At 38.1% G+C, this 17,224-nt stretch overlaps 1 protein-coding gene across 2 annotated transcripts; it reads right to left on the bottom strand.

The window, feature by feature from the left end:
- Positions 1–1,734: 1,734 nt before the first annotated feature.
- Positions 1,735–16,698, bottom strand: esco2 (establishment of sister chromatid cohesion N-acetyltransferase 2). Of its 2 annotated transcripts, none has more exons than XM_023264336.3 (15): positions 16,565–16,698; positions 15,578–15,652; positions 14,911–15,032; positions 14,431–14,746; positions 13,942–14,248; positions 10,830–10,945; positions 9,329–9,440; positions 8,905–8,974; positions 8,713–8,755; positions 8,137–8,281; positions 7,885–8,016; positions 7,547–7,636; positions 7,260–7,403; positions 3,549–3,733; positions 1,735–2,486 (listed from the first exon to the last, which is right to left on the bottom strand). In XM_023264336.3, the coding sequence occupies exons 2-15, from the start codon at positions 15,628–15,630 to the stop codon at positions 2,354–2,356; spliced, it is 1,968 nt and encodes a 655-aa protein (XP_023120104.1). In that variant the 5' UTR covers positions 15,631–15,652; positions 16,565–16,698; the 3' UTR covers positions 1,735–2,353. The 2 variants fall into 2 exon arrangements, with proteins under 2 accessions (XP_023120104.1, XP_023120103.1); XM_023264335.3 differs by having other exon boundaries at positions 15,578–15,655.
- Positions 16,699–17,224: the final 526 nt, after the last annotated feature.

Genomic DNA, 17,224 nt, shown 5'->3' on the forward strand with positions numbered 1-17,224 from the left:
ATATTTGAGAATAATGACGCTATGTTATTGGATTATAATTACTCCGCCAAGGAACGAAGAAACAAGCTATTGTAATTGTATTACATGTTATAATAGCTTCTCCACATGTAAAATAAATTAGTGGATCTCGTTCATTAAGCTGTCTGTATGGCAGGAACATTTGAAAAAGTCTTAACATTAATTCAGTGTAAATGAATATGATGCTCCGTCATACGTACTAAGGGAGAGCTGTCAGTAACAAAGTCACAGCAGATTTTAAGTGTGACAAATATGCAAAAATAGAAAATGTGTCAGCACTATACGCCTAAATAGACTGATTTCTTTATTATTATTATTATTATTATTATTATTATTATTATTATTATTATTATTATTATTATTATTATTATTATTTATCCTTTTTCCACCTGAGAAATATTGTGAAAATCAGGAACATCCTGTCTCAGAGTGATGCAGAAAAACTAGTCCATGCATTTGTTACTTCTAGGCTTGACTACTGTAATTCCTTATTATCAGGTTGTCCCAATAGCTCTCTGAAACATCTACAGCTGATCCAAAACGCTGCAGCCAGAGTACTGACGGGAGTTAGCAAGAGAGTTCATATTTCTCCTATATTGGTTTCTCTTCATTGGCTCCCTGTTAAATCTAGAATAGAATTCAAAATCCTTCTTCTGACATATAAAGCTCTTAACAACCAATCTCCATCATATCTTAAAGATCTGATAGTACCATATTACCCTAGCAGAACTCTTCGCTCTCAGACTGCAGGCTTACTTGTTGTTCCTAGAATCTCTAAAAGTAGAATGGGAGGCAGAGCCTTCAGTTATCAGGCACCTCTCCTGTGGAACCAGCTCCCAGTTTGGGTTCGGGAGGCGGACACCCTCTCTATTTTTAAGACCAGGCTTAAAACCTTCCTTTTCGACAAAGCTTATAGTTAGGGCTGACTGGGTGACCCTGACGGGGTGAGCTGGTGTTTTCATTTGCACAACTGACTTCCCCTCTTGACGTCCCTTTAGTTTGCCCCTAGTTATGCTGCTATAGGCCTAGGCTGCTGGGGGACCTCTCTGGATGCACTGAGCCCTTCTCTAACTACCTATGTATTTACTATATATACCATTATTGCATTACATTCACTCTGTTTCTTTCTGTGTCCTTTCTCCGAGTGTCCCTGGTCCCAGAGCTGGATGCTGGATGCTTCAGATGTGTGGCTGTGTTTTATGGTCCTTGTGTCCCACCCCCCCACCTCTCTATCTCTACCCCTCTATCTGTATCCCTCTATCTCTACCTCTACCTCTCTACTTCTTCTGTCCCTCTCAACCCGCCCGGCCAGCAGGCAGATGGGTCCCCCCACATTAGAGCCGGGTTCTGCTCGAGGTTTTTTTCCCAGTTAAAAGGGTGTTTTCCTTGCCACTGTCGCCTTTTGGCTTGCTCTGGGGGTCAGGCATATGGGTTCTGTAAAGCGTCTCGAGACAATTTGACTGTAATTGGCGCTATATAAATAAAATTGAATTGAATTGAATTAGTCTTTATGTAAAGCAAATAGACTACAGCTTCATATTTAACAGAAAAGTGATCAATTTACTAATTTAACTCCAAGTACTCATTTCCCAAAACACTGAACAGCTTTGCAGTATAAGGTGCACAAATGATCCACTTCATTCCTAAAAGATTTTTTTTAATTTTTTTAATTCAATTAATCCAAAGTCTTTGAATTTTTTAAAGAAACAAGCCTGCTTCATAAAACAAAGGCAACATGTTTATTAAATCTATTTACAGTAGAAATGCGTCTAAACAACAATGGCACCCACCTTTCAACAGGTTGGTGTCTGTAAATATTTCCTTTCAATGTGCCTAGAAAACTGGTAGCAAAACAAAAAAACTAAGAAGCTATTTTATCAAAGAGGCTTAAAGTTGTCATTAACTTGAGCACAGAAAGACAAAAATGATCTCCCACTTCAAGATAAACTTATGAAATGTCTCCAGTCACTGCACTTTAGAACTTTGTAGTCGGCAAAAATATACCAATGTGCTGCCATTATACAAACAACATTCAACAGTGAACCTGGCAGTACTGAATATAAATACTGAGTGGTGTATCATTTACCCTTAAAGACACTAGTCCTACATAATCCTGAACACAGACTGGATAAGAATTATACAACCAAAACTTACAACTCATACAGAACTAAAGCCTCATCAACAAGGAAAAACCTGAACAGCTGTCGCTTTGCATACGATAGACAATTTTAATAACTGCCTGAAGATCTATTAACCTGGTACTTTCCAATTCAACACCTCAGTGAACTCAGTAAGGCATCTTTAATCAACATATTCAGAAACTCTTTGTCCAACCTCACGCTATGAAGTTGTAAACGAGGAAGGCTGGTGTGTTGCAGTACTTGGTGGCAAAGAGTTTGCCGTCGGGCGTCGGATCAGAGAAAGCCATTTCATTCTTGGTTAGGTGACTGCCGTAGATGAATGTACTCCTAAGAAAAATTAATGGGAAAGATCAGCATAGCATCTCAATAATGAACACGTGACTGTGCCCCAGTCTTTTTTTAATTGGTTCAAATATTTTGTGGAACTGGTAGTCCCATTGCAGAGTTTAGGTAATTAGTTGTATTAGCTCTTAAGTGGAGGCATTAAAAAGAAAATTTTAAGCTTTCTCTGATAAGAACTTCAATGATAATTCTAGTTTATTTCAGCATATAGTGTATTTCCCGTTTTTAGGCAGTTGTATGGGTTCATGCCAACTACAGAGTTTCCAACTCCATTGTAGAAATTCAGGAAAACAAAGAGTTTCACAAAACTGTGTGTCCTGAGGATGTGTTTACAATCAAAGCTGAAAGTGTGCACTGAAAGCACATCTTGATTGTTTCATTTCAAATGTATTGTGGCAGTGTACAGAGCCAAAATGCTGAAAAATGTGACAAATTCCAAATATTTATGGACATGGCTGTAATTGAAAACACGGCAATGCTAAAAATTGGTCCAAACTAACAAGATTTAGTGCTCACAATAAACTCCGAGGCGAGTAAAATTATTTGGAAGATGGAATCATGACAAGATTTAAATCTTAACAAATTGTCCATTAAAAATCACTCACCACTTACACGCTGATCTAGTTCTACTTTTAACCTTAAGTTCATATTTTTCCTGTGTTTTGAGAATAGCGATATTTTAAGTGGTTATACTTTTAATTTACATCCAAATAAAGTGGTAGCTTAACTGGAAAAACTGATTTAGTGACCACTTTGACCTATTTTTTAGCAACATCAGCAGTTTTTGAAATCTTCATGATTACTTCTGGCAAAGGCAGTGTTATGACAGATCAAGCCAAAGCTGTGAAACTTGACCAAGTAGTAAACTATAATTAAAACAAGGTGACAGGAAGATGAGAAAGCTGTCAAGTTTTAAACAACTCAACTGTTGCTGGTTTAGATATTTCAATAAAACCATATTAACATAAAAAAAGCGGATCTATCGCGATCATTTCTCATCAGGAAATTTTACATGGCTAAGTTACATGTGCGAGTGTCACATTGTACCTGACTGTGTCCAGCATGCGGGTTGCAATGCCCTGTCGTCTTGCCTGGCTGAAGACCCAGATACGACTAATTCCACACAGAGCTTTTTCTAGGACAGTGGAGCAGCACCAGGCTCTGTGTCGCTCCATGAAGTCGTCCTTTGTCATATCCTTGTGTTGATCCGGCTGCTCGAGGACTCTGTAAGCCTGCAGGGTATATATACACGTCAGGATGTCTGCAAGCCTTGATTGACATGAGCTGATAATTCATAGGATGAAATGGTACAAATTAAGATTAAACTAAATACAGAACTAGAGATTGACCGATATGGGTTTTTCAAGACCGATACCGATTATTAGTAGTTAGAGGAGGCCAATAACCGGTATTTGGAGCCGATATTAATTTGCAGTAAAAGTGTAAAAATTGGCATAAAATAATTTGAATAATGCAAACACTGAACTTCGTTTAAATGCCTAAAGCATGTTTATTTAATCAAACAAATACAAAATAATAGCTCCACAAGCGCATGGATTTCCTAGACTCAGAAGCATCTCTTATAAAGTTGAATAAAAGCTTAAATAAATAGCTCCCTGAAATTTTTCCACAGTAAATAAAGTAAAATTTAAATTTAACTATAATGACTTATCTTTGTTTTAACCCTTAGTAATCTGGGGGGACAATTTGACTGAGGTCCATTTTTGACTAATTCTGATTTTACCTTTGTATTTCACCTTAAAAACTGTTGATCTTGCGTTGCTTGGTGTCTTTTTTTCAGCATCACTTGTGTGATTCTACAATTATTTATACATTTTTGATATAATGTATGAACACACGACCTAAAATTGCAGAAAAAATACAAAGTCTGAGTACGAAAAAGTTAGATTTTTTTTTTACTGTGGACACCATAAACATGTGTAAAGAATCCTTTTCAGAACTGAGAATGCAAATATAAATTGTTTATGTCATAAAATAATGTGCAAATTTAGCAGTCAACACAGTTATATACCACTATTTGCACTAAAATGCAGGAAATTTTAGGCGCTTTTGCACAACTATTTACAAAATCATCGGGAGTCACAATAAAATTTTACATAAATTAATTTTGTAAAAAAACCTTTCTGTCCACCAGTCTCTACAATGGTAAAAATAGAAACAGGCTTTAGGACCATGGGGAGAATCTGGAGTCCTGGTGTTCTCCATTGCTAGAATATTATTATTATTATTATTATTATTATTATTATTATTATTATTATTATTATTATTATTATTATTATTATTATTATTATTATTTTACATCTGAAGCAAAGTCTTCATTTTCTGTGCATCTTGTGTCTTTTCTGTGTCTGGCAGTGAGAGTGATCTGTGGCCAAAGCCAGTGAAGGACGTGCTGCTCTCTGAGTGGAGCTGAGAGCTGCTCTCCCAAAGAGTAACTCCCAAAGAGTCATAACTATCCCCCGACTAAAAAAAAAATGATAGAAAGTTCCAAATCCACACTTTGGCCATCTCTCCTCTGTGTATTTCTAAAATATTACATTCTCTTACTAGTAACACAGAGACACTCTCACTGGGAGTGTGTCTGTGCGGCTGCTCCCAGTCAGAACATCTCTGTCCATTCAACAGCTGCTCCAAATGTTGAGCGTCTTTGTCCCAGGGGCTCCCAGCAGGGAGTCTCAGAGCTGTTTGTTTTTCACACGTAACTCTCCCTGATGTTTCTCTGATTATTTCTGTGTCGGCTACAGAAGGCGTCACAGAATCTGTCGTTTAGCCATGCATCATACAATGACGCACGAAATGCGCTCGTCTAAAGTTCGCTCAAAAGTACAGCATTTATTATTGATCATAACTCTGGTTTTACTTGGCCCATCAACACGATTCAAAAACTGGTAGAAAGTTCAAAATCTGTGTCCTTTCGACAGAAGTTTAAAGGGAGACTCCTCGACGCTTCATCTTCCTGCTTCGTTCGATTACGCAGAGGGTTAACAGACTTGTTGGGAGGTAATAGGAGTTAGCAGAGCTGCCGCTAATGTTTACTCCGCTCTTACGTTATTCCGCTGCTCACTGTAATGTTAGTAGTAGTTGTGAGATGTAAAGCACTGGGATGTTTATTACAATTTTGAAGAGTTTTCTGCATTTACCTTCGACACGTGTTTTCTCTCTGGAGCTTCTCACACGAGAAAACTTTCCCTCTTTGTTGTGTGTGTGTGTGTGTGTGTGTGTGTGTGTGTGTGTGTGTGTGTGTGTGTGTGTGTGTGTGTGTGTGTGTGTGTGTGTGTGTGTGTGTGTGTGTGTGAGGACAGCTTCAGCTTAACCAATCAGAGGGCGCGGGGTGGATAGTGCTGGAGACAGAAGGCAGGAGAGAGGCGCGGCTGCATCTGAGCCGAAATAACCCAGTTTTAAACTGACTTCTTCATATCGGCCCGTCAGTTGTAAAAAAGGCCAATACCGCTATATGTCAAATTTCGGCGCCAATAATCGGCCCAACCGATAATCGGTCGATCTCTATACAGAACATAACAAAATAAACAACCAGGGACACTGTTCAGGTTTTCCTCAGTTTCTGGAGGGATCTGGCACTGTAGTGCGTGCACGGAGGGTTGGGGATTTTCTCCCGAGAAAATGTGCTGTTATTTGACTACAAACTTACATTGTCCCAAAGCCACGTGACAGGACACTGGCATTTGGCTGCTTACTAAACTTTACGATCAAATGTTTGTAAGTCACTTTCGCAGTGAATATAACCAGATGACTGAGTTACTGTAGTGAGTAGATTCCTACAAGCTGTTTTTGTGCTGACAGCTGTACTTCTTGGCGGTTTAATTTCTTTCAGTTTTCTCCTTGCTTCTTTTCCTCAGAAAAGATGCTCTGAACTTGTTTTCATTAATCGTGAAATGATTTCTTCCATGGCAGCAAAAGATTTTACAGGAGCCTTCAGAAATGCCTGCAAATATGACTGGACTAACATAACATTAAGGGCTAATTAACTCTGAAAGACAAAACAGACTTCACTCACTGGCTTACAAACAGTACAGCTATACACAAACCATAATGCAACCATCTCTATCGAAGAATTATTACACTTGGAATCTCTCCATTTAAAAAGAGGATTACCACTTAAATAAGACCAGTACAGTATCTTTTCTCCTCAGAGCATTAGGGAACTCGTAGGATAGTTTTTGTTTAAGTGTAGGCCCTGTGTCCAATAAATGGTAGAAAAACCAGACTGTAGAATCCTTGGGAGTGTTAGTGGTTCAGATTGGAGTGTGAAATCACACTAGTGAAGTGAGAAGAAAAAAAATTTTTTTGGAAAACACCTTAGTTTATCTTATTAATTTTCACTAAAAACAGACAATATTATCTGTTGCAAATCCTGCATTTATTTGTGAGTGATGTAATGTCGAGGTGCGAAATCTTCTCTTCTATCGAAAAGTTTACAGTTTGCAAGAAAAAGTGCAGATAAAAAAGAATGATGGCACAATTTCATTTAGCCGTTTCAGTTCCTGGGTCATGGCACTTGAACAGTACCGTTGTTAAGGTTGTTCACAGAAAAAATCTAAATTTCTGCTGTGAGAAAGGGCCGTTAAACATTGATAAGCTCCTTATGTCTATCTTTAATTCATAAGGCCGACTCCACTACAGTTACAGCAATTTATCCGATCAATAAGTATTGTCCCTGTCAAATAAATTAAACAAATAAAAGAATGCACACATGCCAGTTTACACACACAGTCCTACCTGTCGTATGTGTTCAGCGACGAGACACCCCACCACCATTCGCTCTGTGTTGATGAACAGGTAGGTTTTAGCCTGCGCTGCTCTGCTCAGAGTCACTTGCTGGAAACCCAACTCACTGTCTGCTACACAGCGCACGTCCTCAGCCTGAAATCAAACAAACAGCAAAAGTGCATTAAAATCAACATTAAAGGACAGGTCTGTACACTTTAGTCTCATTTATGATAACCGATTTCACACTACACATGACTAGAAAGAAACACATGTGCATCCAGTGTGCAGGACCACACCTTTTTTATGGCATATTTGGGATCATCTGGCAAAACCAAAAGAATTTTTCCATCCCAGAACTCAGCCACCACCCGTTCCTTCTTCCAGCCCTGAAAGAACAACAGAAGAAGAATGCTGCATTTGTGAGCCTTGATCATCATTATCAAATGATTATTTGCTGGAGCCTACAAATCGTACAAATTATAAGGTCATCCTTGAAGCTATAGTGCTCCGTATTCATGGTTTGGAGCAGTTTGCTTTCCTGGTCCTAGTAACTTGGCAGTTGTTTTAAATATGCTTAAACTTTAAGGCGTCTGTACTGAAGAGTTCAGAGAGACTGAAAGAGGATAAATTTTACCACAAATTTGATGGAGTCAAGGAAGCGCTGGTGGAACTGGGTGTGTTGGAAATTGTCCTCGGGATTATCTGCACTGTATATCATCCCACATGAGCTGCAGGTTGTTGCTCCGAATTGTTTCTGACCTGCATCCTGACAGAAATACACACGTACATTCAACATTAAAGTCCACTTTCTCTCATTCTAACCTATTTCTGACATACAGTGTCGAACCAAAATATGACGACTAAAAAATGTTAATCATTGTCTTACAATGATGAGCTGGTCGTCATCCTGCTTCTCTTTCCTCCTGCGAACACTTCGCTCTTTAGCTGCTGCAGACGGAGTCTGAACCGACATTACTGAACCAGAGGGGGTGCTGCAGGACACCGGAGACCGCAGAGCTGTTTTCTTCAACCTTCGCACATAAAATAAGAACAATGCAGTGTTTCAGCTGATGCAAAACAAGTAAACAAAATTAAACACAAAAGGGGGACAATAACAACAGTATAGCATCTAAAGTGGCTCCAAAATGCAAGATGGTACACACTGCAATTTATTTATAAATGGTAAAATTAGCAGCTATTGATTTGCAGAACTTCGTCAAGCTAATAAGACCAGGATTGAGCATCTTCAGCCTAGTCATAAGTGACTGTCCCACTATTTCATTCTTTTTCTGTCCATTGTCCTGGCGTTTATCTTTAGCAAAAAAAGATACGTTTCTACCATAATCTGAATCTAAAATGTTTAACTTCAGCTGGACATTCTCATTGTTGTCATACAGAAATTTCCTTCTGTGCCTTGTTAAACTATACAGCATAAATACAGTTTACAAACAAACTGTCTCACCTTTTGGAGGCAGAACCAAATATGGGGTACACCGCTGCAGGCTCTGGAGAAAATTAAAACCATCATGTAATAACAGTGACTTTGGAAACACTGAAATAGAGCAACAACACTGCAGTTGACGTCTACAGGACTTGGTTTGTGCTAGTCAGTGTTCGGTTGGAGCATTGGGAATGAAACAGCATTTATACACACCTTTGGGAGGGCTGGAGGCAGCACTGCTCGAGTTTATATCACTCAGGTCAAAGACAGTCTCAGAATCATCCTGGGAAAGAAAAGAGTTCAATATTAAAAATACAAATCTAGTAAAACTGGAATTCCACTACCTTGTGGATCCACACAGGTAACTACTGACACTACTGATATGAAGCTGTTGAAGCCTGTGACATTCACATTATGGTTTGTGTGGACTCTTTGATAGGTGATAAACTTCACTCAGACCCTAGCAGATCATCTTGTACGTGTGGTTGCAGAGACTATAACACTGTCCTTAGGTTACCATTTTGCTCACCAACCATTGTGACGACTGCTCCACATCCCTGCTAAGATTCTGTTAAACTTTCTAAATTAAAAGGGCAAAAGTTCTATACAACAAATATATCAATATGTGTATGTGTACCTGAGTGTTGAAGGATGAGGCTGTAGATGCTGAACTTGAGGTTGAGGTCCTTGACAACACAATCTTAACCTCCTGGGTTATTAAAGATTTCTCTCTCAATATTTTTGGAGAGCTGAGGGAAGAAAGTGAAGATCACTGGTTACCTGGAGTAATAGATTTTCCTCTAAACCAGTGGTTCTCAAATTTTTTCTGTCGGGCCCCCCTTCGGAGGACAAAAAATTTTCGTGCCCCCCCAATAACTTTGTGCATATATATATATATATATATATATATATATATATATATATATATATATATATATATATATATATAAAAAAAGATCTGTGAAAACATGAATATGCAGGGCTGTGTTATTTTATCTGATTCCATTTTGTTGTTTTTCACAGTAAAGATCAGGGGTGTCAAACTCATTTTAGTCCAGGGACCACATAAACCCCAATCTGATCTCCAGTGGGCCCCACCAGTAAAATCACAGCATAATAACCTATAAATAACCACAACTCCAACTTTCCCCTTTGTTTTAGTTCAAAAAAAAGTACATTCTGGAAATGTTCACATTTAATGAACTATCTTTTTACAAAATATTATGAACCTGAAATTTCTTAAGGAAAACAAGTTCAATTTCAACAGTAGCCTATTATGCCTCAGTTCATCATTCACACATACATTGTAACTGCCAGATAACAGTTTATCTACAAAAATACAAAACATTCAGTCACAGGTATCTGGAACTGAACAATCTAGTATTTCACTTCATGATCAGAACAACTTGTCAAGTTCTAGAAATTATTTTAAATTTACAGTTTTACAGATTTACAATTTACAGTTAATGTTGTAATTTTTATCATTTGTAAAGTCGGCCCGCGGGCCGAAATGGACCGTCTGGTGGGCCCACAGGCCGTATGTTTGACATTGCTGGTAAAAACAATCGGAGGAGATGAGCCGAGTACGTGACGTGATCGAGTACGCTGGTGTTCTGACTGCACATTAACGATGTGTTCTCCCGTTCTCAGGAGTCTGTACTTCGGAGTCTGAACGGCCAGTGCATACACCATAGATATATACAGAAGATAATTGTTATTAATATTTTTTTAATATCTATGGCATATACAGTCTATGGGCCAGCACAATTTCAGTATTGTACGTCGCGAAAAACAGGCCGACGTTAAAACAATAGTTCAGCTAATTAGTTCCGTGTTGAAGGACCTTTTCCTCCCAGTCGCCCGCGCCCCCCTCGACATGCCTCTGCGCCCCCCCACTATTTGAGAAACACTGCTCTAAACCAAAGTGCAGTGAAAAAGAGAAACGAAAAAAAATAAGATTCTTGTACGTAGTATTTTATTGCCAGAGATTCAGATTTTTAAAAACATCTCAAATTAAATGTTATGCTGTTTTTTTTAGTACTGATTAAACTTGAGAAAATTACTTTTGATTTGCAAGAATACCTAAAAATTAAAAACAAAACTAAGGACAGCGAAATTTCCACGCATCAGTAAGGTACCTCTGTAATGACTTCAGAGACTCATTGTCAGAGTCCATCCAGTCTGTTGGATCACACTTTGCTCTCGGTTTCTTGTTCAGTTGGTTCTCCTCCATATGGACTGGCCGAACAGCAGTCTGCAAGAAGCAACCAGGACAATCTACTACAGCTACTAATAAATTTGCTGTTTTGCTACTTTGACTTGTGGATGCCTCACGCCAGCCTTTAAATTACAGACTTGAGATGTACCGGTTACAAAGAAGCCATATTTAAGCATCATCTCTAAAGCTCAGTGATGACTCATCAACCTGAAAATCAAAAATCAACTTCATGTCCCTCTGAGGATCTTTTATAACACAGGAATAAACAAAGGCACTGGTGGTGTAAGAAAAAGGATCTAATATATATGGCTGACATCATTTTAGAAATTTATTCTTTACATTTTTAACGGTGTCCCCGGACCCCAAACAGCAACCACCCCATTTTATTTATAAAGTAAAGCCCTAAAGTTGGATATTCTTTAGGTACACATTAGATTGTCGGTGAATCCGAAATTATGTATAGATCCTTGGAATATTTCCTTTATAATGTAACATAAACAACATAGATAAGAAAATGGCTTATGTTTATTACAAGCATTAACACACCACATATTAGCATGAGAGTTCTTTGGTCAAGAAAATGTCAGAAAATAGTGACAAATGTCCTGTGTTTACAAAAGCCCAAGATTACATCCTAAAATGTCTTGTTTTGTCGAGAACCCAATGATACTAAGTGTATTGTCAGAGAAGTAAATAAATCTGAAAATATTCACATTTAAGAAGCCAGGAATTTTTCCTCTTGTTTTCCTTTAAGAAATTACTCACAGTAATTAAAAAGGGTTAACATTTAATTTAATAGTTGATTAATAGTTGCAGTTCTAAAACATACAGCACCAAGTTCTGAAAATCATTTGTCTGAGCACACTTGATTGTGTACTGCATTCCTGCGTTATAAAAAACTCTGAATTTAGGTAAAACGCTTCATCTTTGAGCAGATATTTTATGGAGCTGCTAGAATAAAATAGGAAGAAGCCATTCTTTCTTAAACATCTGCAGAGGTTCTAAATTTTACTCATTCTTTCTTTTAGTGGCCAATTCATATAAAAGTTTGACTTTCAAAGGTCTTCCTGTTTAACCCCATCAAAGATGAGTCTAGCCATGCTTGCACCTTTTTTGTCTGCTTGTTATTCAAGTATTTCTTAAGGTATATTGACAAATTTTAAAAATGCATCCCAGTTTTTTCTTTAAAATACCTTAAAATTTGAACTAATTCTGTTCTTTGGGCAAGTGCTCCCTGTGTTCCATCTCACTCTTAACTCTACAACTATTAAGCTTTTAGTTCCAGTTCACAACATTGTGAAACTAGACTGTTGGTCAAAGAAGAATAAAGAGGCCCAGAGGTGATTCGGCTCCATAATGTAGGAAACCTTCCTATGTTCCAAACCCACCAATCTAATGAAGCTTATAATTAGAGGTCGACCAATATGGGATTTTCAAAGGCCGATGCCGATACCAATTTTTAAAAAAATTTTCAGCCGATGGCCGATATCTAAAGCCGATTGTAGATGCTGATTTTTAAGGCCGATATCCTTTTTTTTTTTTTTTTTAAAGCACATCGATTACAAAAGGCAATTTAAACACTAAAAGTATATACATGTATATATTACAAATTAAATACACTAGTAGAACTCTAACATTTCTTGAACACAAAAAGTGAAAAAGTACAATAACATAAAAAAAATACTTAAAGTTTACAAAAAATAAAATTAAAAAGTAACCTGAAAGTGCAATTGCTTGTTCAAGTAAAAAAGATAAACATGATCACAAAATAAAAACTGTAACAAATGCTAATTAAATTAAATAACGTAGTGCAGTTAAACATTACAAATATTTAGATAAACCACAAAATAAAACACAACAGTTTGTGTCACTATTTTAGTCTTACAGTATGATAATAATTGTAATATATAGTCAGTATTTAGCTTTTTTTCTCACATGAAATGTGAGCAATCTTGCACAATATACATTTTTTACACAGATTTTTCTTAACCACTATATTCCATTTTAGGATCAAACTAAGACTAACTCATGTATAGTGCTAATATAGTACTTAGTTTCCACTTCTGGCACTGAACTGAAGTTTATACATTGATTGGGAAGAAACAGGGTAGATGTGTGATGGCTCAGCATAGTGTTTAGATAGGATGACATGACACCGTTAGCAGTGTGATTGAAGAGATTATTGCAGGTGTCTGTGGAAATCAGGGGTGCCCACTAATTTGGGACCCACGATTTACTTTTCACCATTGCGATCGACCGGGGGTGGGGGGGTGGGGGGCTAGTATAATTAGATAATATAAACATACGGACGCTGGGTGTGCAGATGAGGGACGTGCAGCAGCCTCGCTCTGGGCATAGGCGCGCACCACACACACACACACACTGCATCCACAGATTTACTTTCACTTTCTCACTTGCTTGTATGCCTGAAACTGACGCTAAAACTTAAACGGCTAACTTTTACAGTTTGATGATCACACAGTAAAGACTTTCAAAGGCTAAATCAACATTGCATTTTCTCTCTTACCAAGAAACAAATCTCTTATCTGTTGTTTTTACAAAATAAGCAGGTGTGGAGCGAGGCTTGTTGTTGCCTGGCTCACTCGCTCCCCTCATGCTCCGCTCTCTGAGTGCCGGGGGTCCTTCTAAGGGAAAAGCGGTCACGGCAGCTGCCCGTACGGGTGCGTACGGGTGCCTGATCACAAATCGGCTTTTTATTTGTAAAAATCGGCCGATGTCCGATTTTGGAAAAAGTCCATATATCGGCCCAAAACATCGGCCGGCCGATGTATCGGTCGACCTCTACTTATAATATAACATATCTCACTGCGCTACCAAAGAAGAACTAAAAAATTGTTTTCTGTCAACATTCAAAATGCACAGTAAGAACAATGCAATCCAGCTTTACATGGGATACAAAATTCACTTTGTGGTATGAAATAAAATTGACATTAAGAGATGGGATAAAACTTTAAAATATGCTGTTGACAACTTATCTGGTCTGTAAATAAACAACAAAAATATAAACTCACCTTTTCTGGTTCTTTCTGCTGTAGGTTCATCACTGAAGCAACCTGCTGCTTTGGTTTCTCGCTCTTTGTCTGGGGCAGTACCTTTTTGCTTTTCCCTGGAACTGAAGCTGGCCTGGCAGAAGATTTTGGTGCAGATTTCTTGTACATGGACCTAGGTTTCTTTTCTGTGCTAAAGAAAGCAGCTCCAACAAAGATCTTGGGCTTGGGCTTCAGGCTGCTGAAAGTGATGGTGATTGCTTTCTTGGACTCTACAGGTTTGCTGCTGACAGGTGCCGTGGCGGTAGTGGCTGTCGGTTTAGCAGCTTTACTGTTGAATTAGATAAAGCAGTTTTTAGAAAAACAAATTAAAGCTAAGAATAACTACAAAAACTTAGATGATGAAAAGTCATAAAACCTTTGAGGTCCAAGACATTAAGGTATGTTGTCATAAAGCTGCTGAAGCACCAATATAACAGTCATGTTTGGATTTTGGTGTAAGTAAAAACAAACCTGCTGTTGACTCTGGACAGCCTGATCGTCTTCGTAGAGGTTGTGTATTTGACAGTCGTCTTGCCCCCATTACTAGATCCTGTAGTCGCCTTTCTGAGCTTGTTGCCTCCTTTAATGTTCTTCTTAGTCTTCTTCTCTGGCTTTTGGGCCAAAGGAGTAGGAGGAGAGGTAGGAGGAGGAGGACGAGATGGCAGAGATTCTTTTATTGCCTTCCTTTCAAGTGGAGTGAGATAGATAGGCTTCTGCTTGCCATAGAAGGAGCTCGTAACCAAGGAAGGTTTGAAAGGAGATTTGCAGGGCGATTGGGCTGGAGAGCCTTCAAAAGAACAAGATATATAGATAAGGACTGTGAAATGTACATGACGTGAAAGTAAAATTATGCTTTTTAAACACTGGGACCAGATAAAAAGGTCGCAAACAATATTGCCAATCCGTCCAACAACAACCATCTTTGCCAGACATTCCAAAAATCAATCCTACCTGCGGGTCTACATGGGGATTTCTGCGGCGAGGGGCAATTCTCCTTATCCAGACAGCCGACTGGCTTCTTTCTTGTTGGAGGTTTTCTTGGGGATCTCCTCTTCACGGGTGACATCTCCTCTCTTTGAGGAGCAAAAGGTCAGGTGAGAAATAACTGCAATGCCATAGATTTAACACAGCTCTCTTCAGGTTTCCGAATGAAAACATGTAAACTACAAATGAAAAACTGAATATGAGGATGAACAATATATCAATTAGGGCAGTGTAACTGTTTGATATTAGGCTGAGTATTGAGTAATAAAAATTTAAATGTCCCATACTAGTGTGATTGTGATACTCGAGTTTTGGCCTAGTACCAATTATATTGTGTTTTATAAAACAAAATAACAGGTAGGGACTTAATCTTGAGATTGGCACACTTTTGTCTTCAATCAGTTATCACCTAATCAAGATTTTTTTTTTTTTTTTTTAAAAAATACCAGCTTTCAGTATTTATTAATTTTCCATCACATCTTCTCTGGACACATTTCTGTGTACCAACGAGTATTGAAGGTTGGAACAGAACATTTTTGGCTACATCTCAGCGCACCAATGCATCAGAGAGTACATTTGAAAGTAAATTAGCGAGTCAGCAATTTAAAGAAATCCCAGTGTGTTCACACCCTACCTGTCAGAGTCCAGAGAGGGGAGCTTTCTCTTCCTGGTAGTAGTGGGCATCATTTTCAGCTTCACCTACACACGTCTTCTGAATTAACACAATAACTTTAAGCATCACAGCATTGAAATAAAGCTTGCCAGTATACATTCAGGTGTGGTTCCGAGCTACAGAAAAGAGGGTGAAGTGTTTACTTTCTGATATATTTACAAATTCCCAATCTAGTGTGATTCCATTTCAGTTGAGTCTTACAGATAGAATATAATACACTGTTTGGTATCACAAAATAACAACAATCAAATATAGAGTAAGCATTTCAAATTAATCTGTTAATCCACAGCATCATTGCTGTTATCTCAAGGAATTCTTTTTTTTAAAAAAAAAAAAAATCAGGGTTTGGACGCAAAATCCCCATTGGAGGTCGTAAAGAGTCACAGACAATGCACCTTAAAGACACCTATTGTGTTTGATACTAAATTAGCAGATTCTCTGATAGTTTTGTATGACTGTCTAGGTGGCAGAGTTTAGGGAGCGTACAAGGACCAAAGCAGTAAACTACACCCAACAGACCTTTATATCTACGCTCTTTGTGTTTGATAAGATTACTGATAAGGGTGTTCAATATAACGCTATGCCTGAAACTGTCCACAACTACAGTTATCTCGCAGCGAATGTTAGCTTAGGTTAGCTTAGCGTTGCATGTTAAAGTGGAGGTGAATGGATAATTGGCGGGATGAGTAGCTTATACAAGGACGACTTCTGCCTCCAATATAAGCTAGCAAGCGTGTCAGCATCGATTAGCAGTCGTCTACATTTAAGCAGGACCGACTGTCTGCGTGTTTAAATAAGAGGTATATATACAGTGTTAAACATAAGGCAGTTCTGACGGATAGAGGCTTATCGGTATTACAGTACAAGTAAATACGGCATTTAGTAGAGAGACAAGCACAGTGTTAAACACCAAAACCCCAACAATAACTGGTGCTTTATTTCTCTTACCGAGCAGGTTTCTGTCGAGCTTCGTAGAACCAGAAATGTTGCTGTAAAGTTTGAGGCGCTCGCGCTTCTACTGCTGCTTCTGCGCGCGGTTCTTCAGTGTGTTTTTCGAACAGCGCGCGCAGCTGCTAAAAAGAAAAAAAACAAAAAACTGTAGCACGTGACCAGAAACAGTTCATCGCCTTCATTCAGTCACCAAAATAAAAGCCTGGAGGGAATTCAAAATAAAATTAATGTCTTCAGTAAAGCAGTCTTTTCAACTTAAAGCAGTTTCTGGTCATTTTAGGCTCCGGTCACATTTATATAAAGCTCTGCACCTCTGTGAAAACAGAACCATGATTACAGGTACACAGTACTAAAAAATGTATTTTGTGCAGTATGGTAAAGTAATAGTAAAAATAAAAATCATTAAAAAATATTCTTTGATATATTATTTGAACAAAAATTTATAAAACAAATAAAATCCATATGTTCTACATTTTTCCAGGTCACCCCAAGTGTTACCAACACTGGAAAAAGGGCTGACACTACATACTAGTTTATTGTTTACATTTTGAAACAATTTCCACACTTGTCTTCCTTTGCTCTATGTAAACTGAAGCTGAATTTCCTGCATTTTTGTAACATGACCATTGGTCACAGCAGAGTCATTTATAGCTTCTT

This window comes from Amphiprion ocellaris, chromosome 12, assembly GCF_022539595.1.
Source record: "Amphiprion ocellaris isolate individual 3 ecotype Okinawa chromosome 12, ASM2253959v1, whole genome shotgun sequence".
NCBI classification, from domain to species: Eukaryota; Metazoa; Chordata; class Actinopteri; family Pomacentridae; genus Amphiprion; species Amphiprion ocellaris.